Source organism: Carassius auratus, chromosome 25 (assembly GCF_003368295.1).
Source record: "Carassius auratus strain Wakin chromosome 25, ASM336829v1, whole genome shotgun sequence".
Taxonomy (NCBI): domain Eukaryota; kingdom Metazoa; phylum Chordata; class Actinopteri; order Cypriniformes; family Cyprinidae; genus Carassius; species Carassius auratus.
This window is the reverse complement of record NC_039267.1, coordinates 20,088,486-20,110,467: the sequence shown is the minus strand read 5'-3', so window position 1 is coordinate 20,110,467 and position 21,982 is coordinate 20,088,486. Positions and strand designations below refer to the sequence as shown.

The window sequence follows — 21,982 nt, the reverse complement described above, 5'->3', positions numbered from 1 at the left end:
TTTGTGGACTGATGAGAGTAAAATTGTCCTTTTTGGGTCCAAGGGCCACAGGCAGTTTGTGAGACGACCCCCAAACTCTGAATTCAAGCCACAGTACACAGTGAAGACAGTGAAGCATGGAGGTGCAAGCATCATGATATGGGCATGTTTCTCCTACTATGGTGTTGGGCCTATTTATCGCATACCAGGGATCATGGATCAGTTTGCATATGTTAAAATACTTGAAGAGGTCATGTTGCCCAATGCTGAAGAGGACATGCCCTTGAAATGGTTGTTTCAACAAGACAATGACCCAAAACACACTAGTAAACGGGCAAAGTCTTGGTTCCAAACCAACAAAATTAATGTTATGGAGTGGCCAGCCCAATCTCCAGACCTTAATCCAATTGAGAACTTGTGGGGTGATATCAAAAATGCTGTTTCTGAAGCAAAACCAAGAAATGTGAATGAATTGTGGAATGTTGTTAAAGAATCATGGAGTGGAATAACAGCTGAGAGGTGCCACAAGTTGGTTGACTCCATGCCACACAGATGTCAAGCAGTTTTAAAAAACTGTGGTCATACAACTAAATATTAGTTTAGTGATTCACAGGATTGCTAAATCCCAGAAAAAAAAAATGTTTGTACAAAATAGTTTTGAGTTCATACAGTCAAAGGTAGACACTGCTATTTTTTTGAACACACCCCTTTCAACTAATTGCCCAATTGCACAGCCTTAAGAGCGTGCATATCATGAATGCTGGGTCTTGTTTGTTTTCTGACAATCTACTGAACCTACTGGTAACTTGTTTGCCACGTAGCAATAAAAAATATACTAAAAACCTTGATTATTCTGGTTAGTCACATTGTACTGCTATTATTTTGAACAATACTGTATAGTGATATTCTCAATGTTACCCAGAAAACAGGATACAGGTTTAACTTTTTTTTAACTCTTCATTTTTGTGACAGGCTTCATGGGTCCACAGAAAGGAAACTCGAACGGCAGAAACTGACATTCTATTAGTTTTCTTTATTATACAAAAAAATAAAAGCAGTGTTTTGTTTTCATTGGGAGTGTAACAGATGAAAATGCATATACAGAAACTAAAGTCATTAGGTTAAAAGAACTACCTGCAGAACTTGAAGGTTCCCAAGAGCATAGTGACCTCCATGATTCAGACATAGAAAGGGTTTAGAACAGCCAGGAAGAACGCTTTCAATGTTTAATACCAGGAGTAAACCGTGCAATCACAGGCCATGCATACTTGAGTCTTAAATACTTGAATATAAATGCTAACAGCTCTCCATCACAATCATTAACTTGACAGATAAATGCACTAGAAAGACACATTCTTCATTTACTAGATCATTTTCTGCCAAAATTGCTTTAATAAATGTAAGACAACACTTTTGGAGACAACATGGTGAAATCCAACTTAAAAGCGTGCATCTAAAATATTACTTTTCATCATTTATTATAAATATTGCAGTACACATCCATAAGTGGCACAACAAACATGAAATAAAACCCACTATGAGCAGAAAGAGAAGCTGCCCTGATGAAATAATTAAAAAGAGAAAAGTGCTCTAGCATTCAGTGTATATTCTGCAACACTTTGAGTAGACAGAGTAGCAGAAATGAAGTGTAATGAAAGACAGCTGCTGAATCCATTTCAGAGTCGACTGTAGGAGGTGTGACCACCCTCATGTAGTCTACAGTACTCCTGACCCACCAGAGCCCTCTTCTTGCACGGCTGACCCAGCCGAGTGATACCGCCGCACAGCGGGCGACCTGAGAAAGAACTTCACACACAATTAAAAGGTTTGAAAAGTGGAGTGAGATAACGGCAACAAGTGTATTTTTAGGGATGTAACGATATCAAGATCTCACGCTACAATAATACCTCAATTATAAAGTGCATGGTAGAGTACAAACGAAGACTAGGGGAAAAAGGGCCATAGGAGTTTATTAAATGCTTGAACATTACAATAATGTACAAGTTAACCATGTCATATCCTGTGCTCTTTTCTTTCTCCTCTAATCAGAAGTATAAGAGGAGTCAAATGACCAAAAACTTCATTTTATAAAATAATTGCACCGGTCACACCTTGACAAATGTTGCATAATTTTCTCTCTAACATTCTCCATGCTAATACATACCTTCCTTGTAGAATAGGTTAGAATATTAATTTTAAACATGCAAAAAAAAAAAAAAAAAAACATTTCACCAGTCTGGAAGCATCTGCATTGTTTTTTTTTTTTGTTTTTTTTGTCCGACCATCATTTTCTCTTTTCTCGTGTTTGTACACAACTATTTGAAAATCTTGAAATTGTGAAAAAAACTTTTGGATATGCAAGTTGTATTGTACCAAAAAAAAAAAAAAAAAAAAAAAAAAAAAAAAAAACGTGGTGGCTTTCATGTGCGAGGTTCAACTGGTAAATAGAGCCATCCGACATGACTTGAATGTACCAGTAGAGGCAGCTGGGAGCAAAGGATGATGGTCATGGATGGGTCCAGGGCCAGTGTAGTTCCCACTTCCCTGAGCTCAGCTCCACTAGGTGGAAAAAAACTAAACTTTTTGCACGAAGACCTATCGTTTCATACAGTCATGTGGCCATGATAATATTGAAAATTTTGTTATCGCCTTACCATGAAATTGATAATACAGTTACATCCATATTTGCATGTCTATCTGTATCAAGACTTAAGATCAAAGTCAAATTAATAGATTCCTATAGATTCCTGCCCTCCTTTTATTCATCAGAATAAAGGATTGGCTTTGAATTGATGTTGACTTTAAGGGATACCTGTTGCTGGCAAGTGAATGGTTGGGGCTTGAGCTTCGGGAGTGGTTCACGGTCTCCAACACACCTCCTAGGTTCCTCTGAGGGATATTCTCCAGCACTGCCTGAACATGTTCAAAGAAATGTGCAGTTGGCAATCTAATTAATTACTATTAATGATGCATACAATGTCTTCGTAATAACCACTCACTGCTCCAATGCTGTGGCGACTCTTGAGTCTGGGGGTTGAGTGGCTGGGTTTGTCTGAAATTAGATGAGTGAACTTTGGTGGAGCAGGAGACTGAGATGGGGACACGGACAGTATGTACGGATCACCTACATCAAGAAAGGGAGTGGTGAAGAGAGAGAGGAGGGGGGAAAATATTATATAGAAAACCTAGATCTTTCATATTTTCTGAAGATGATGAAAGTTATGGTTGTCTGTGTGAAAGTGAAAACCAAGTAGCATTATGCTAGTGGTTGTGTGTGGTTGGCAGATGGTCACAAATGTGCTCTGAGGTTTTTCTTCAACTAACATTCTCTGGTTCAAAACCCTTCTCCACAAGCCACTTTAAAAGGCTTAATGTTGGCATTCATTTTGATGCATTCGCGACAAAAACACATGTGCAAACTAATGAAGCAGAGATCAGTTTGTTCCTCACTTTCCGCGCTGACGCCGAGATCGTTCGCTTGCTTCAGTGAAAGTATAACATGCCTAGCGTTTTCGACTCGTACTTTACACGTCACACCCTGATGTCACGTGTCGTTACAGGATCTTTAAGGATTGTGTGTGAAAGGGGCTTTAGATCTTCTCTTTTCTAGATCTTATCTTGAAGACATGAGCTTTTACTCCTGTCTTCAAAAGCCACATGATACGATGCAGGTCAAATCACAATTTAACGCTTCGAGTTGTGATTAAATCTGTAACCGGGTTCCCGCAGATCCTTCTAAATTCAGTTTGATCAAAATTAAGACCCTAAAAAGTCTTAAACGCAATAAGAGTCTTAAAAGGATAGTTTACCCCCTAAAATCTGATGTTTGTGACCTTGCACCAATTTGCAGTTGGGCTGTGCAATATGGGGAAAATATCTAATTGCAATTTTTTTTTGTGTGTGTTTTTTTTTTTTTTGCAGATACTGCGATTTTTAATTTGCAAAGTCAAGCTTCAGCTCAATATTGTCAATTTGCAGCAAGTATCATTACCCTGCTGAAAAAAAAAGTTTCAATGAAACAATTACAAAATTCCTTTTTGTTTTTGGCATTAGAACAACAGTAATTTCTATTGTAATATCTAATACAATTTCCATTATAACCCTGAAATCCAATTCAATAGTGTTTTGGGAGGGGTTTTACATTGTTCATATATATATATATATATATATATATATAAACACACACACACACTTTTTTTTCCCAGCAGACAAGATTATAATGGTGTAACTAATTTTATAGAATTAACTTAGTTACCGAATTTCACTGGAAATATTTTTTTCTATATAAAAGAACTGTATTTTAGTCAATTATTAAAGTATTATATGTTACACTGTATTTGGTATTTTAAGAACAGGTGGAAAATGTGCTGAATGTTTCATTTCATTCAAGTGAAATTAGCAAGCAGTTAGACTGAATTTACATTAGTTTTAAACGCAGAGCCAGGTGCGAGCCGATGCAGGTTGCGCGCGTGCGTCAAGCCTCATGACCGATGCGCTCGTGGAGATTTGACAGGTTTGGAATATAGCAGAGCATTACGAAACAGACTGCGTGAGTGCGGCGAGTGTGAACGGCTCGTCTGTGGCGAGGGATTCGCGCCGCATGTGCAGGAGAGGAGCGAGTATGAGAAGCATTCAGAGACATAGTCTGTGTGTGCGGTCTTCTGAATGGGGAATAGGGAACATGCAATAAGAGATGCTCTTGATATGCTTGGTGACGCATCTCTTGTAAATCTTTTTTGCTCGTTGTCTGTCTTTTCAAAGCTTAAGTGACGATGGCTTTCTTTTGTTTTGATTTGACTTACTATTGATCTGACCCTGCAGATGCCATAATCCCACTCTGTGTCTCTCCTGCTCTGTGTTATTTTTTGTTTTTGTTTTTTTTAAAAGGGTGGGTGTTTACACAGTTGGCTAGAGCAGAGCTGATTGGGGAGAACGGAGGTGCGCTCACTCTATTGGTTAGTAAGACTGTCACTCAAGGCTGATAATCATGCATATGATCTGGAACAGTAATATTGCGTCCACATCGCATGCTTTTGCGATTAGCAAATCGCAACGTCTCAAATCACGATTTGATTCTGATTAAATCGCACAGCCCTAACTTGCAGTGCTCTTCACAGATTGCATCGGTCATTATGGAGATTATCCTGCTGCATCTGTGTTCTTTATTGCATGTATTGTCAGTAGATCAGCCGCAGAACTGTACTGGACACTGACTTTGTGAATACATGGAACAAAAGACAATTACCCATCATGAAGCTCTCCACCTCCAAATCGCAGTCTGGGTCATTCCTACAACAAGAGGAGAATTAAAACCCTAAACAAAAATGGTAAGCACACAACAGCATGTTTAAGACTGAAATGTCATTTAAACGTAAGAGATGTTGTGAGTTAACGGTTTGTTTCCTCTCTCTTGCACAATAGTGAACTCACGGGACAGGAGTGGAGGACGACGCAGGGCAGCACTCAGTTGATGGGGTCTGTTTTTCTGGAGTCTTCTCTTTAGGAGGATCTAGAGAGAGAGGAGCGGTGCTGCAGGTCTGGCCCTTCATTTTAGATAACACCCACAGCGCCTGCAAGACAAACCAGCGGCCTGGACCACAAGCACAAGAATCTTAAGAGCACAGGCATGAACTAATGGTAATCAACCAGTTATTTTCTTCATGTATGAAAGCACCTTATGACTAGAGGTCATTTGAAGTTCACAGTTTGAAAAAACGGAGCAAACCGAAACAGCAATCTATATTATAGCTCTATAAATGAAGCATACAGACTTTAATAGAGCCACAGAAAGACAAACGTTTAGATGAAAATGCTCAACTCAAACTCAACTCATTATACTCACATTTTTCACTTCTAGTTATATATGCTCTATATCAGCGGTTCTCAATTGCAGGCCTCGCGCCCCACTGTTCTGCACATTTTGAACGTTTCTCTTAGCGCTTCAGACATTTGTTCTATTCGAACATAAGTGCCCTGCGAAGTGGACATCACAGGATATTCAGCCATGATCCCAGTTCGATGCGAACGTAGCTATATGTTCCAATCAAAGTGCATTGAAGTGTGCAAGACGTGAATTTAAATTGTATTGATTTACAGAGGTATATGATGTCACAGTTGTCCATGTTTAAAGACGCTGCACAGCACAAATCCGTGAATGAATGTTTCGATGTGAGGTAATTCAACAGATTTCCCCTGCTCAGGGAGTAGGGAGCAATGAACAATTGGAACAGTTCATGCACTGAGCTCATTTCTAACGAGCTGATTATCTGAATCAGGCGTGTTAACAAAGAGAAACTTGCAAAATATGCAGAGCAGTGGGGCGCGAGGACTGGAATTGAGAACCGCTGCTCTATATAATCATGCATGTGACAAATCTTGAATCTTATGTACATTAACAAAGATTCGGGGCGTTGTTCCCGCAATAAACTATCGGTGCCGATTAATCGGCAAAACCGATACACTGGTCGACCTCACTTACTTATGACTGTCTCATATGATGTCAGCTCCAGAAACACACTAAACCTCAAAACACCATCAGAAATGTTTAAAAGCACATAGATGAATCATTTACTCCAGTACCTAGCGAAAGTGTGAACAGCAGCAAAGTGAGCGAGAGCAAGTCGAGCGCAGTCTGCTGGTTGATCTCTGCGATCGCATTGATTGGCACCAGGAGGAGCAGAGAGATGCGGGAGAATGTGGCACACTGCAGGAACGACAGCAGCACCGCAGACAACAGGAAGTACCCAGCATGCATCACACACGTCCACAGAGCACGCAGACTCAGGCCTAGGAGGACAATTACACATTTACCCAAAACATATTCAAACGGGTTTCTTCTCATTTATTCATTTGTAGGGCTCGACATTAACACTTGTCTGCTTGCCCCTTCATAAAATCAACTTGTCCCGGACAAATGATAGAGAATTTTAATTACCCAACCAGACAAATAACCTGATCACATTTTTAATAAAGACTAACTAGGACAGCACCGAAACTTTGGCGAGAATGATTCTGATTTTATTAGGTTGTGTAAACAGACTAATAATGGATATTGTATTGATATCACGGTCATGTCAGTTGAGGCTCGTGCAGTCTGTCTGACTCGCGGAGAAATCAACACTAAAAGCGACAACAATGCAAACAATGGTAGAAAAAAAAAATATTCATATCCTATGTACACACAACACACGACCAGGAGTGATGTTTCCCGACTTTCAGCTCAACTGCAAATGTGATATTACTTCTTTAACTAACGTTGTATAAAATCAATATTAACTGACTTTAGACAAATTATGAATTAAGCAAAGCCGCAGCGGAGCAGTCGCGCATCTAAGAGCAACACACAGCAGTATTTCATTACTAAATGAATTTGAACGAGTAAATGATTCAGTGAGCCGTTTATAAAAATGGTCACTTGATTCAATGAATGAATCAGCTGTTTGAATGAATCCCGTTTATAAAAATGGTCACTTGATTCAATGAATGAATCAGCTGTTTGAATGAATCGGTTGAATCAATGATTCACTCATTAAGACAGTAGGCGTTTCTCAATGTCAAGGATACTTCCTTGGTAGGACTGATCCTTCCAAGTCACTTCCTTCAGAGGCTAGGCGAGACTCCTCTTTAGCATACGGAGAACACGTAAATGGAACAGGCTAGCAAGTGCACGTAATTGCGTCATTACGTCAGTGAAAAGGTCCGTTTGAATAATGCTGTGAATGGTATCATTAAATTACTTTGGACAACTTAACTAGTTATTTATAAAATAAATGCTGATGACCCAACTGTTAAATGACAGGTCCGCTTCAGTTAACCATTTTTATTTGTATAATTTTCAATATCAATACTGTAATAATTTGTACTGGCATTTAAACGTCAAACTTTACTTATATTTACTACAGTTATAACAAATGTTTGGTAACGTAAATAAAAAGCATTAACGATCCGACTTCGCTAACATTCGACATTTTTGAACTAGATAGCAAAGCTGCGCGCATAAGATTGTGGGTGATTTGAGAGCGCGAAGGATACACTTATGCATCCTTTCCTGTGTATGGGATATTCTTCGAACGAAGGACTCAGTCCTTGGTTGAAATTCCGAGGATCCTCGACATTGGAACAGTCCTTCGACGGATGGCGATGACGTAGCATCCTCGAAATACTGGCTTCCGAGGATCCTTCCTTGACATTGAGAAACACCTAGTGACTTGCCTCCACCTACTGGTGGTTTAATATCATATTTAAAAGGATCATTGGATTTTTCCAACATTCCAACATGTCAAAAAAGTAAAACCTTAATCTAATAACATTATGCATTTGGGCAGATGGAGTTTGTTGATACTTATTTCATTTGAATAGTAACTATCATATAGTGTCTTATTCTAACTTAATGTATTGATCACATGTAAGAATTCGATGTAAATGTAGACATGTACATTTAATCAGTTTAGGAAAATATTGTCCTTCATAAAGTTAAAGTGTAACCGCAATCAATTTAAGGCAAATATCAAAAATATGCTGATTAAAGTATTACCTGATAGAGCACAGATGAGATCCCTTCAGAATAAAATACTTTTGTGCAAAAAAACAAACACACACTTTATTTCCCCCGGACGAGTAACTCTTTTACTCTGACAAGTGAATGATTGATTTACTTCGCTCATGTCAAAGCGTAATGTCGAGCCCTGATCTGTACACAATGCAAGCACCTGCCCAGCCCAGATAGCCTTGGATCATCAGCAGTCGGTCCTCCAGGCGGGTCTGCATACTGTCCAGATACGTCAGCATGTATCCCAGAGTGCCATTCATGCGCTCCAGCTTGGTCATGAGCTCCGAGTAGAACTGAGCCGTGGAGTTCTGCTGCTGCAGGAAGCTGTTCAGATTGAGCTCTGGATCACAGCATTAACACAGACAGGACCATGTGAGTCTATCAGCTCAAACAGTGCTGATGTGTTTTGGATATTTGCAAACATGGCCAGGTGGTTTCTGGGTTGTTCTGTAATGTCTCTAGAGAATGACTAGGATGCTCTTAAAATGACAATTTTCATAATTTCAGCTCTGTATGCCACCAAAAAAAATAAAAAATAAAAATGAAATCGAAATGCAGACTTTAAGCTTTAATTCACAGCCTATGACTTAAATGTATCTTGAACTGATTGAGCACAATCAGCTGAAATTCTCTTCTGCTCAACAAGCCTGCATTTATTTGACCCAAAACAAAGCATTTTTTTTTTACTACTTTAAATAACTGTTTTGTAATTGAATATTTTAAAATGTAATTTATTGCAGTTCCCACAGCTGAATTTTCAGCATCATTAATCCAGCAACATCACATGAGCTTTAGAAATCATCCTAATATACTGCTTGAAAAACATTTCTGATTATCAATGCTGAAAACGGTTTCTCAAATTTTATTAAAAATTATACATTTCATTGACCAAGTGTTACAGAAAATATAATCTACAACCTCCAATCACCCATTGGTCTACAAACCCTGAAATCATAATAATTGAGCACTAGGGCTGTCACTTTTTATCCGATATTCGAATATGCATTCGAACGTGACGTGAAATATCCGTAATCGAACTATAAATAAAATATCAGTTTTTTAAAATGCCATGTGTAGCACATTTTTTAGTCTGATTTTCATTTTATTCTTTGCCATCTTATCCAGTAGAGGCCACTCTAGACCTATTGTAGCATAGGCCCATGACCAAATCAAGCAAATAAAAGCTAGTAGCCAGGCCATAGACAGTAAAAGCGGGGAGTTCTTTGTCGTGAGTGAGCAGGAGTAAGTATTCTAATTAATTATTTTGTATAGTATTTTAAACTGTAACGCCAGTACGCCATATTAAGTTAATTGCCTGCGAGCTTCTCCTCCTGTCTGTACGGTAATGCAAAAGAGAGTCGAGTGGTTATGACGAAATCGTTAGCCTATTTTTACAAAAACTGTTTATACGGGGCCATAATGTAACATAGAAGGTAATGGAGCCCTTTATACATTGTCGTGTATCTTTAGAAATAAATAATGAACAAACGGAGTCTTTAAACGCCTCAGATGTAAAGTTATTCGCTGTCAGAGTGACGCCAAAATGAATGGGAGTCAATGGGATGCTAACGCAAGTGAAGTTCTGCTAAAAGATGGCAGCACGCAGCCGACTTCAACTTCCGGTCGAGTTCCTTGCCGCCTGAGCCAGGCACGTCTGTGCGCTCCGAACGTGTGTTCCCCACCGCAGGGAACATTGTAAATAAAGAGAGCCGCACTTAATTCAGATCATGTTGATGTTTCTTGAAAACACTATTAAAAAATGATTTAGGCTAGGCTGTCTTACTCCTGCTGCTGTTTAGGTTGTCACGTTATTGTTTGTGTTTCTGAATAGTAGGTTTTTTTGTTTTTTTTTCCTCATTTAGCCTAATGTTGTGAGATATGCAGAGTGGCACTTCATGTAAATTGGTATTTTTAAGTTGATAACCTTCTGTTTCAAACATTATGTAACAAAACAATCCAGTGCGGTCACTGTTAATACATTTGTGATTGAATCTCCATTAGGCTACGTTTTTTTTTTTTTCTTTTTTTTTTAATGCGTGGGGGGGCGGGCACATTGATATTCGAATACACTGCATGATATTCGATATCTTTTCGAATTTGACTTTGTCAAAAGTGACAGCCCTATTGAGCACCGATAATAATAATAATTGATAATAGTATGCATTTATAATATGCAAATCATCTTATATAATGATTTCTGAAGGATCATGTGACAGAAGACTGATCCCAGAAATAAACTACCTTTTAAAATATTCAATTAGAGCATTTGTTTTAAATTGTAACATTTCCCTACATGACGGTGTTTCCTATATTTTTGATCAAATAAATGTCAACTTGGAGCAGAAGAGACTCAATTCAAAAAACAAACAAACCAAAAAACACTAATCCTTCCAAACGTCTGACCAGTAGTGTGTGATTTCAGAAGTAATTACCCATTTTTTCGTAGATGTCCTGAGCACTTCCTCGGACCACAGCCAGGTCCTCAAGAATGGCCTGATGTCCCTCCTGCACCTCTGCGCTCTGACCCTTCAGCTGCCCGCTTACATTCTCTGTAAATGTGTTACAGTATTATATATAACCCTCCATAACCACGGGCGATCACATATGATCGTGATAGGACAAGAACAACAGATAATGGTAACCTAGCCTCTATTTCAAATACTGATAAAGTGAGAATTGACAGGTCAGCTTTGAAGCAAGTGCTTTCTTCTGTGACTGACCCATTCTCTGTGTAATGCCCTGAATTAACTGAGCCACCAGCTGCTGGCCGGTGCTGATGAGGGCTTTCTCTTGCGCCAGTCTCTGCAGGTTTTGACTGATGGAGGCGTCCAGCTGCTCCTGTCCTTCCTTCAGAGCCCCCTGCTGGAGCTGCAGTGCACTGTGACCCTCCAGCAGCTTGTCCAGCGACGCAGCGGTCATCTCCCTCAGCTCGGTCTGACCCTCCTGCAGATCAACAAACACCAGCCACCCAACAGTCAAGTCAACACGATACTGCATTCACAATCAATGGTGCCTCTGTATCAGTCGAACGTAGAAACGAGCGCAGGTCCGTGCACACAAATCAACTCACGACATAGTTCATGTGCGATTCATGAAACATTCGTATGCCGCCAATCTCTTCGTACGATTGGTCATGCGTTGATTTGTTAAATCTAATAATCCAAATGTTTCCATTTTTGCCATATTTGTATTTTTTGGTTGTTAAACTATTTTTTTATGAAGCCTAAACATGGCTTCATACTTCAGTCATGTTCTAATATCAGTGTAAAATCCTTCACATGCACACAAATGTTTGTTTGGGCGCTGCACACTGATTTCACAGCGGACCTTTTAAAATAAACCGTGTACCTCATGTTTGCTTGACTGCAGTTAATAATCTTCGGGATTGAGACGTTTGTTCATCACGTGACAGCCCCGTACACTAAACCCATGCTGTCTGGTTTGGTGGTTAGATTACATGGCCTATTGATCCATCCAGCAGACATACGCAAACATACACTTGGCTCATAAAACGTTCAAAAATATCAGTGTGGAAGTAACAAGAGCAGACATATGGATAAATTTGAATTTGCAAGAGAACTCAGTTCGGTCTGGAGCGCAGACACCGACGCATACACACACAGCAACGGGTACTCTTTCAAGTCACATGCACTGAGAAATACACACGAAATGATGTTGAATTATCCATTTTGATGAGTATTCACGTAAACAGTCGATTAGGTCTTAACTGAATGTAAACCGTAGGGAGAATAATCGGACGTGCATCTGTATATTGTATCCGTGCATTCGGTTTTAAAGGAATAGCAGCCTAATTAAGTTGCTATTGTCTGAGTCATCAAGCCACAAAAAAAAAGAAAAAGAAAAAAGAAAAAGGGAAACCCATGCACTGCCCTTGACTGAATCACTTTAGTAGCTCTAAAGATTCATCTAAATTTATTTCTAGAAATACATTTCTGATTGAAAGAAAAAACAAACAAGTTGTTATAAACAATGCATAATAAGTCTATATAACCATTTATATTTTATTGAAAAAGAACACCATGTTCTTGTTATTTATGAGAAGTGGTTTTAATTAATTTTAACAAAGGCACGTTGTGTGTCACTGAGGTTAAATCGGTGTCTCGTGAATTAAACCTATATAATGAATTTGGAAATTTTAAGAGAAATGCTGAAAAAATGCATTACACTAACTAAACCCATTAGATTTTATCTGACTACATTTACTGTAGATTTAGTTGACAAACTAGACTAATGACTAAAATATGACAATAGCATTTTAGTCAAAAGACTAAATCAAAATTTGCTGTAAAAATTAACACCGCGACTAATGAGCTTCAGTTGTCGGTCAGGAAAATAATCTAAATAAACTAAATGACTTACTAAGATCACGTAACTAAAAACTTGCGAAAACACAAGCCGAGACCAGACGTGAGATTTAATCGTAGCCACCACTTACATCCATATTGATGTAGTACAAGTTCGGCATAGAAATGACTGTGCGCCCTTCTTTACAGTCCACTAGATTGTATTTTTTTTTTTTTCCTGGTGAGGTCAGCTGGGTCACCTTCAGCATGCAGTAAGTTAGTCAAACAAAGATGGCGGCATAGCAGAAAGTTATCAGGAAAGCCCTTCAGCATTTAAATTGAATGATTATGTAAGTAAATGTTTTACGCAAATGTTTTATTTATTTTAAATAGAACCGTAATTTACTTTCAAATACCCCAATGCACAAGTTTTCTGTACAAGTTCAAGTCGCTAAAAATACCTGTAGAAGCACAGCAGTGCACACTTATTTATATTTAATTAGGATTGACTAGATTAGATAATTATACCAATACTTGCGTTTGCCAGGTGCATACAACATTTATGACCGGTTTTCATGAAAGTGTTGGTCTGTTTGTCTGCTTGACAATCCCATTTAGCACTGCAGTAATAAACTACAGGCAAGTACCAAACAGAGAAATGTTTCCTTCTAGTTAAAAACAGCTAGATTCTGCCAAATATTGATAATATTGTATTGTGGGGCCTCTGGTGATTCCCATCCATATTAGTTGAATAGTTAGGCCTACTGCACTATTGTATTTCAATGTTGGTCATAATGGTGGTAATGAGCCATATATTTTACGAGGTGGTTCTTGGCATTAAACGTTTGAGAACAACTGCTTTAAAATAAACATTACATGACTGTGCACAGTTAGAAGAGGAAGAACATAAAATGAAGTAAAGATCTTTAAAACACACCTTTAACTCTTTCATGGCATCCAGTTGGCTAGCTGCGGTGGAGATCAGGGCGTTGACGGTTAGCTCGGCTCGCTTGCGGAAGTGCTGCTGGCGCGTGGCGTAACACACAGATCGTGCTCGGTTACTGACAATGTGATACGCGTTCCATGTGTCTGAGTCCATGTCCGCGGTGCACTCTTTTATAGACTGCGGGGTGAGAGAAATTTGGTTTAGTCAGACTCTAATTCTAGAAAACTAGACCTGCACAGTGAGGAGTTTAACTCTAAAACTGTTTATCTCTGCAGTTCTCAACTGGTTTGGCATTGGGACCCAGATTTTCCCATGATCGTCAAGCCACGAAACAATTTTTGAAACAATTGAAAACAATTTCAAAATTGAAACAATTTCAATACCATGATTAGCAATTAATTGCAACAGAAAAATTACATATCCCAACATTAAACCTGCCAACATCACATCTGACCACAGATAATGAATCAGGACAGCGTGTTTCTCTCAGGCATCTGACAGAAGTGTCAACAGCATGCACGTCTTTTAAAATAAAAGTCTTGCATTTACAAAATGTGTGGAGAAACACTGGTTTAGCTGATATTGCACCTATAAAATAGCAAAGGTTGTGGGCATTGACCCTACCATTTCTTCTGTGCAAGGGTAAGTCCTGCGGCCCTCCACTTCTGATTGGCAGTTGAACAAAGCCACGCCCAGTTTGGCCAGCTCCTCCTCTGATAGGCCGCTGCAAGTAGCTTTGAGCTGAGCAACAACCTGTTTAAAAGAAAAAAAAAATATATTATATATATATATATATATATATATATATATATATATGTGTGTGTGTGTGTGTGTGTGTGTGTGTGTGTGTGTGTGTGTGTGTGTGTATATACACACACATATACACACACAATAAAACAAAAGCAAAAGGAAAGAATAGCAGCTTTAAGTCTGCATGAACTCAATCTTTTCTATAAAAATGGCAAAAAGCTTTTTGCAAAGGAAAACATTTAAATTGTTCACCATCCTCTACATCAGAGTAGTTCAGAGTAGACTACAGGAGAACAGAGCAGCATACAGCGCCCTCTTGCGGCTGAAGACGGTAATGTTTTCTCTTGGTTCATTTCTCTAGGTTCATGTCAAATTAATTTTGATAAATAAGTTGCACCTGACTATAAATCGCAGGACCAGCCAAACTTTGAAAATAATTGTGACTTCTAGTCCAGAAAATACGGTGCATAGTTTACACAATGGTGATAATTAATAATTTATTAATTCTCCCCAATTCCTCCATCTTTTAAATGTTCCTTTCTAAAATGTCCTACTGCATACAAACACTCAGAAAGTCTTCAGGTTTGTGGAGATTCACACAGAGATCGGTCATGAGTCAGATTTATACACAGCATTTAAACACTGGGTTTACAAAATCCTTTTAAGATTAAGCGTTTTACTGATGAACATTTGTTTTCATTTAAATCATCAGCTGGTTATTTATCCATGTATTGCATATGCTTTGGAAAGCTTTCGTTGGTCTCGTTCGATTTATGACGTGCTGACGCAAATAAAAAAAAATGCTGGGGCAACATTGTGATGTCTATCAACCCAACCTTACTGCAGACAATATTTTGGTAAAACCTACACGTCTTTTCTTCATTAAATTTAACCCTACATTTTCCTACCTGTGTGCCACCAACCCCTCTACCTGTTAATTACAGATAAAACCTACACTCTTTTCCCCTCCCATCTTTCCTCCTCTCTGCCTTCACCTAAAACTAGGGCCGGGCGATATATCTAACGAGATGTTCATGTGCATGTGCATCTAGTCAGTAAATCTGGTACCGTGATTACCGCTAAATCGCCATCACCTTCTTATGGAGCGGTATTTAATAGACAAAGCCGTAGATCACTTACAAGCTACGCAATATGGTGATGGCGATTTAGTGCTAATCACGGAACCAGATTTACTGACTAGATGTGCATGATCATATCGTTAGATATATCGCCCAGCCCTTCCTAAAACTCCCACCTTCTCCTCCTCTCCTCTCACTGAGGCAGAAGTATCAAAACTCGTCCTCTCCAGCCATCCTACAACATGCCCTCTAGACCCAATCCCCTCAAACCTTCTCCAAGTAATCTCTCCTACACTTTTACCAGCACTCACACATCAACACATCTCTCCTCACTTCCCCACTGCATTAAAACAGGCTCAGGTAACCCCACTGCTCACAACACTTCACTTACAGACAGCTACAGACCTGTCGCTCTCCTTCCTTTCAAATTAAAAACAGATATCATAATTTCTTACACAGAATCACCCACTGGATCCTAACCAGTCAGGCTTCAGCAGTAGGGTTGGTACCGAAACCCGGTACCTATATAACTGGTATGTATTAGAACCGAATAAGAATGCAGATTTCGGTGCCATGTCAATTCTGGAGTGATCAATTTAAATATTTATCCTGGTTCTCTGAAATTAACATAAGAAAATAAACTTTCATCAAAAGTGCAATCAAAACGATTCAGAATGCAGTGGCACAACTGGTCTTCAACGAGCCCAAAAAGAGCCCATGTTACACCTCTCTTTATCTCCATGGACTGGGTCCCGGTTGCAGCTTGCATCAAGTTCAAGACATTGATGCTTGCATAAAGAGGAGTGACAGGCTCAGCACACTCCTATTTTCACTCACTACTGTGAATCTACATCCCCTCCAGAAGTCTGAGATGCCCTAGTGAGCGACGGCTCGTGTTACCATCACAGAGAGGCTCAAGATCACTTTCCAGAACATTCTCCTTCACCGTTCCTGGCTGGTGGAATGATCTTCCCACCCCTATAAGGAACGCTGAATCCCTGACAATTATCAAGCGACAGCTGAAAACTAATCTCTTCTGACTTCATTCGAAGAAAAAATAAAATAAAATTCATCTTCCTCTGTCTATCTTGCACTTATTTGAGCAATGCTTGAAACTTGGCATGATGAACATTTCCTGTGTCTGCTTGCCTCTTTAAAGGTCGCATGACATTGATTATTTCATTTTCTTTAAATGCTTTTTAATGTTTCTTTAGGTTTACTAGTATTGTTAGTATGATTTTTACATTTAAAATTTAGAAATAAAAAGCATTTTTATATCCTGATATTAGCCCTCTGGCTTGAATGCTCTGTTTGAAGGGGCGTGTTTGCTGTGAGACTCCAAGTAAACCACAACTGTTGTGATTGGCTGACATCTTTGCATTCAAAATGCATATTACATGTGGAACCCCTCTCAAACATAAATAAATAAATAAATAAATATATATGCTTTTTCAAACAGCTGCAATTTTTGCTGCATTGCATGTAGGCGTTCTGCGCATGCGCAGTTTGAAACACAGGACGCTATAGCAGGAAGAAGCTCCAGCGTATCAACTACCAAAGTCGTCTCTGTTTATCGAGCTTGGCATGAATGTATTTGAGAGTTAAGGTTTTACCCCAGTTACTCTCAAATACATTCATGCCAAGCTCGATAAACAGAGACGACTTTGGTAGTTGATACGCTGGAGCTTCTTCCTGCTATAGCGTCCTGTGTTTCACACTGCGCATGCGCAGAACGCCTACATGCAATGCAGCAAAAATTGCAGCTGTTTGGAAAAGCATAGGCTATGCATTTTTACTTGTTTTTACTGGCACTTGAAGCCTTCAGAACGTGAAAATATCAATCCTAAAGTATTGCGGCAGAGCAAATGAACACCTCCCAAAAACAAGAGTGCCCAGAGTGCTGCTTATGTGATTGTGGCGCATGTTTGTGTTTCTGAGTTCATTCTTTTGAGTTTCTCTATGCATAATCTCATAGATATGTGGCTATATTTAACCACTGGTTCACCTAAAACTCTTACACTATCTGTAGTTAAATGGCATGGTTTGATATAGTGCTCAGGTAAATTGGATCTAATTAAATGTTAAACTTTTGAAATTCAGAAAAAAAGAACCACATACATATATATATATATATATATATATATATATATATATATATATATATATATATATATATATATATATATATATATATATATATATATATATATATATATATCTATCTATCTATCTATCTATCTATCTATCTATCTATCTATGTATATATCTATATCTATCTATGTATATATCTATATCTATCTATCTATATATCTATATCTATCTATCTATATATCTATATCTATCTATCTATATATCTATATCTATCTATCTATATCTATCTATCTATCTATCTATATATCTATCTATCTATCTATATATCTATATCTATCTATATATATCTATCTATCTATCTATATATCTATATCTATCTATCTATATATCTATATCTATCTATCTATATATCTATATCTATCTATCTATCTATCTATCTATCTATATCTATCTATCTATATCTATCTATCTATATATCTATCTATCTATCTATATCTATCTATATATCTATATATATACACACATACACGCATACATACACACACACACACCATTACAGCTGTCAAGATTAACGAATCGTGGATTTGTTAATTATATAATTATTTTTCGATCTTTTTCCCATCACATGAAAGGCTGCAGTGATGAGCATTAAACAGACTCCGTCTACTCATCGCATTAATGCAGTGATCTCGTCATTATTGCAACACGTTTTCTCTCACAAAATGCTTTCACCACAGCTAACAGATGAATGCACCACATGAATACAGTAAGAGCTTTGTTGTGCAATATATCCGTAACAAACTACATCTTTTTTTTTTCTTAATTTACCCATCTCTGGATACAGTTTGAGCACCGCTCTATTTATATATTTCTTTCCGTTCTGATGAATTTGGCGACAAAACTGTTTTGAAGCAATATGTATTGTCTATAGCATTATACACAGAAAATTGGCTTGACATGCATGTTCTATTGCCTGTAATCAGTTGATCGTGAAATTCCTGAAAGTAAGATGTCATACGCATTATGCTTACTCTGAAATGGCAGCTGTCCAGGGGACTGAGCTCCATCTGCTTTGCTTCAGCCAAAAACTTCTCATCAACAACACTCATTTCAAAGGCGGGGGTCTCTCCGTGGAGCAGAATTGTGTCGATAGATTCCTGTGGAGGAGCAGGAGCAGGTGCAGACTTCTTCAGCCAGTCAAAGAAGGCATCCACCTCCCCATACTGCACACTCAACACCCACAGCACCACAAACCAAAGCCCCATCCTCAGCAACCACCCTGCACACAGAAGATGAGGGAGCGTGTAAAACCTAGTACTTAAAGATGTCCATTATTTTCAGTTGCTCCTGAATCACTTACTACTAACTTACAATAAAATGGGTACGGAAAGTATTCAGACCCCCTTAAATTTTCCAATCTTTGTTATATTGCAGCAATGAGATAAAATCATTTAAAGTTCGTTTTTTTTCCCCTCAATGTACACACAGCACCCCATATTGACAGAAAAACACAGAAATGTTAACATTTTTGCACATTAAAAAAGAAAATCTAAGTATTCAGACCCTTTGCTCAGTATTAAGTTGAAGCACCCCTTTGATCGAATACAGCCATGAGTCTTTTTGGGAAAGATGCAACAAGTTTTCCACACCTGGATTTGGGGATCCTCTGCCATTCCTCCTTGCAGATCCTCTCCAGTTCTGTCAGGTTGGATGGTAAACGTTGGTGGACAGCCATTTTCAGGTCTCTCCAGAGATGCTCAATTGGGTTTAAGTCAGGGCTGTGGCTGGGCCATTCAAGAACAGTCACGGAGTTGTTGTGAAGCCACTCTTTCGTTATTTTAGCTGTGTGCTCAGGGTCATTGTCTTGATGGAAGGTGAACCTTCGGCCCAGTCTGAGGTCCTGATCAATCTACAGAAGGTTTCAGTCCAGGATATCCCAGTACATTCATCTTTCCCTCGATTTCAACCAGTCGTCCTGTCCCTGCAGCTGAAAAACACCCCACACATGAAGCTGCCACCACCATGCTTCACTGTTGGGACTGTATTGGACAGGAGATGAGCAGTGCATGGTTTTCTCCACACAGACCACATAGAATTAAAGGGTTAGTTCGCCCAGTTTGCAAAATTATGTCATTAATGACTCACCCTCATGTTGTTTCAAACCCGTAAGACCTCCGTTTATCTTCGGAACACAGTTTAAGATATTTTAGATTTAGTCCGAGAGCTCTCAGTCCCTCCATTGAAGCTGTGTGTACGGTCTACTGTCCATGTCCAGAAAGGTAAGAAAAACATCATCAAAGTAGTCCATGTGACATCAGAGGGTCAGTTAGAATATGTTGAAGCATCGAAAATACATTTTGGTCCAAAAATAGCAAAAACGACGACTTTATTCAGCATTGTCTTCTCTTCCGTTGTGAGAGAGAGTTTAAAACAAAGATGTTTGTGATATCCAGTTCGCGAACGAATCATTCGATGTAACCAAATCTTTTTTAATCGGTTCACCAAATCGAACTGAATCGTTTTAAATGGTTGGCGTCTCCAATACGCATTAATCCACAATGACTTAAGCCATTAACTTTTATAATGTGGCGGACACTGCAAATTGGGCGAACTAACCCTTTAAGGCCAAAAAGTTCTACTATCTTGGTCTCATCAGACCAGAGAATCCTTCAGGTGTTTATCAAACTCCATGGTGGCTTTCATGCGTCTTGCTCTGAGGAGAGGTTTCCGTCGGACCACTCTGTTATAAAGCCCCGACTGGTGGAGGTTGACTTTCTACAACTTTCTCCCATCTCCAAACTGCATCTCTGGAGCTCAGACACAGTGATCTTTGGGTTCTTCTTAACCTCTCTCACCAAGGCTCTTCTCCCCCGATAGCTCAGTTTGGCCGGATGGCCAGCTCTAGGAAGGGTTCTGGTCGTCCCAAACATCTTTCATTTAAGAATTATGGAGGCCACTGTGCTCTTAGGAACCTTAAGTGCAGCAGAAATGTTTTTGTAACCTTGGCCAGATCTGTGCCTTGCCTCAATTGTGCTCTGAGCTCTTCAGTCAGTTCCTTTGACCTCCTGATTCTCATTTGCTCTGACATGTACTGTGAGCTGTAAACTCTTATATAGACAGGTGTGTGGCTCTCCTAATCAAGTCCAATCAGTCTAACCAAACACAGCTGGACTCAAATGAAGGTGTAGAACCATCTCAAGAATGATCAGAATAAATGGACAGCACCAGAGTTAAATACGATTGTCACAGCAATCATCATTTTCTGTCAATATGGTGTGCTGTGTGTACATTAATGAGGAAAAAAATAACTTAAAATGACTTTAGCAAATGGCTGCAATATAACGGAGTGAAAAATTTAAGGGGGTCTGAATACTTTCCGTACCAACCGTGTGCGGCATACAGATCATTTGAAAACATCAAATTATAAATAAATTAATTCTAAGCTTTAAATAAATGTTAAACTTTGTTTTTAAAGTAAATAAGATAAGAATCTCATAAAATACATAGAGAAAATTACATCATATTCTTAAGAGAGAAAAAAAAGGAAAAGCAGTTTTCTCATGTAATACATATATAAGAGAGGAACTCAAATTAAACACGTAAAGAGAAAATGTTATTTTAATTAAATAAATGAATTATTCTTATTAAAATTAATTATAACTCAGAGAAAAAAATAGAAAAAAATAATAAATGGTAGAAAAACAAATACACAGACACAAAGGTAAGAAGATGCAGAAAAGCTCAACCAGAAGTATAAAATGTCAAGGTGTTGGTAAGGAATAAGGAGACTTACAGAGACTTATTACAGTACAACAGGTCCACGGTCTATCAGCACGAGTTGAGCCTGCTGTAAAACGAAAGTAATGTGAGGTCTGCCTCTGAAACATGTCTGGGCTTAGATCCTCTCACAATCACAGTCCAGTAAACCAAACCTTAGAGAAGATCTCATCATGACCGGCCATCACCGGGTTTATCAACCGAACTGGACATTTACAAATCTGCATTTTATTCAGATATGCATCTGATGACATGAGACATGTATATATAACAATACATACATACTCATGAATAATACACATGAATTCAAATCTATGATTTAACGATAGCATTGCACGTCCGTAATAACACATCCACTGCACTCACCTCGATATGCGCTACAGAGTCTGCTTTATAAAAGCGTCAGCTGAGATCAATCCATCAAGCCTCATCCAAACGCTCCTGTTAGGATTCAACTGTTTAAATGGACTCACAGCAGCCAATCAGCTGCAGCGGAGTGCCACAGAAA

General features: G+C 38.7%; 1 protein-coding gene across 2 annotated transcripts; it reads right to left on the bottom strand.

Moving 5' to 3' along the window:
- Nucleotides 1-992: 992 nt before the first annotated feature.
- Nucleotides 993-21,938, bottom strand: bmb (brambleberry). Of its 2 annotated transcripts, XM_026203143.1 has the most exons (14): nt 21,841-21,938; nt 21,491-21,544; nt 18,729-18,976; nt 14,402-14,530; nt 13,769-13,954; nt 11,248-11,470; nt 10,960-11,076; nt 8,688-8,867; nt 6,559-6,765; nt 5,410-5,569; nt 5,225-5,268; nt 2,979-3,103; nt 2,792-2,892; nt 993-1,785 (listed from the first exon to the last, which is right to left on the bottom strand). In XM_026203143.1, the coding sequence occupies exons 3-14, from the start codon at nt 18,960-18,962 to the stop codon at nt 1,656-1,658; spliced, it is 1,836 nt and encodes a 611-aa protein (XP_026058928.1). In that variant the 5' UTR covers nt 18,963-18,976; nt 21,491-21,544; nt 21,841-21,938; the 3' UTR covers nt 993-1,655. The 2 variants fall into 2 exon arrangements, with proteins under 2 accessions (XP_026058928.1, XP_026058927.1); XM_026203142.1 differs by lacking the exon at nt 21,841-21,938 and having other exon boundaries at nt 21,491-21,599.
- Nucleotides 21,939-21,982: the final 44 nt, after the last annotated feature.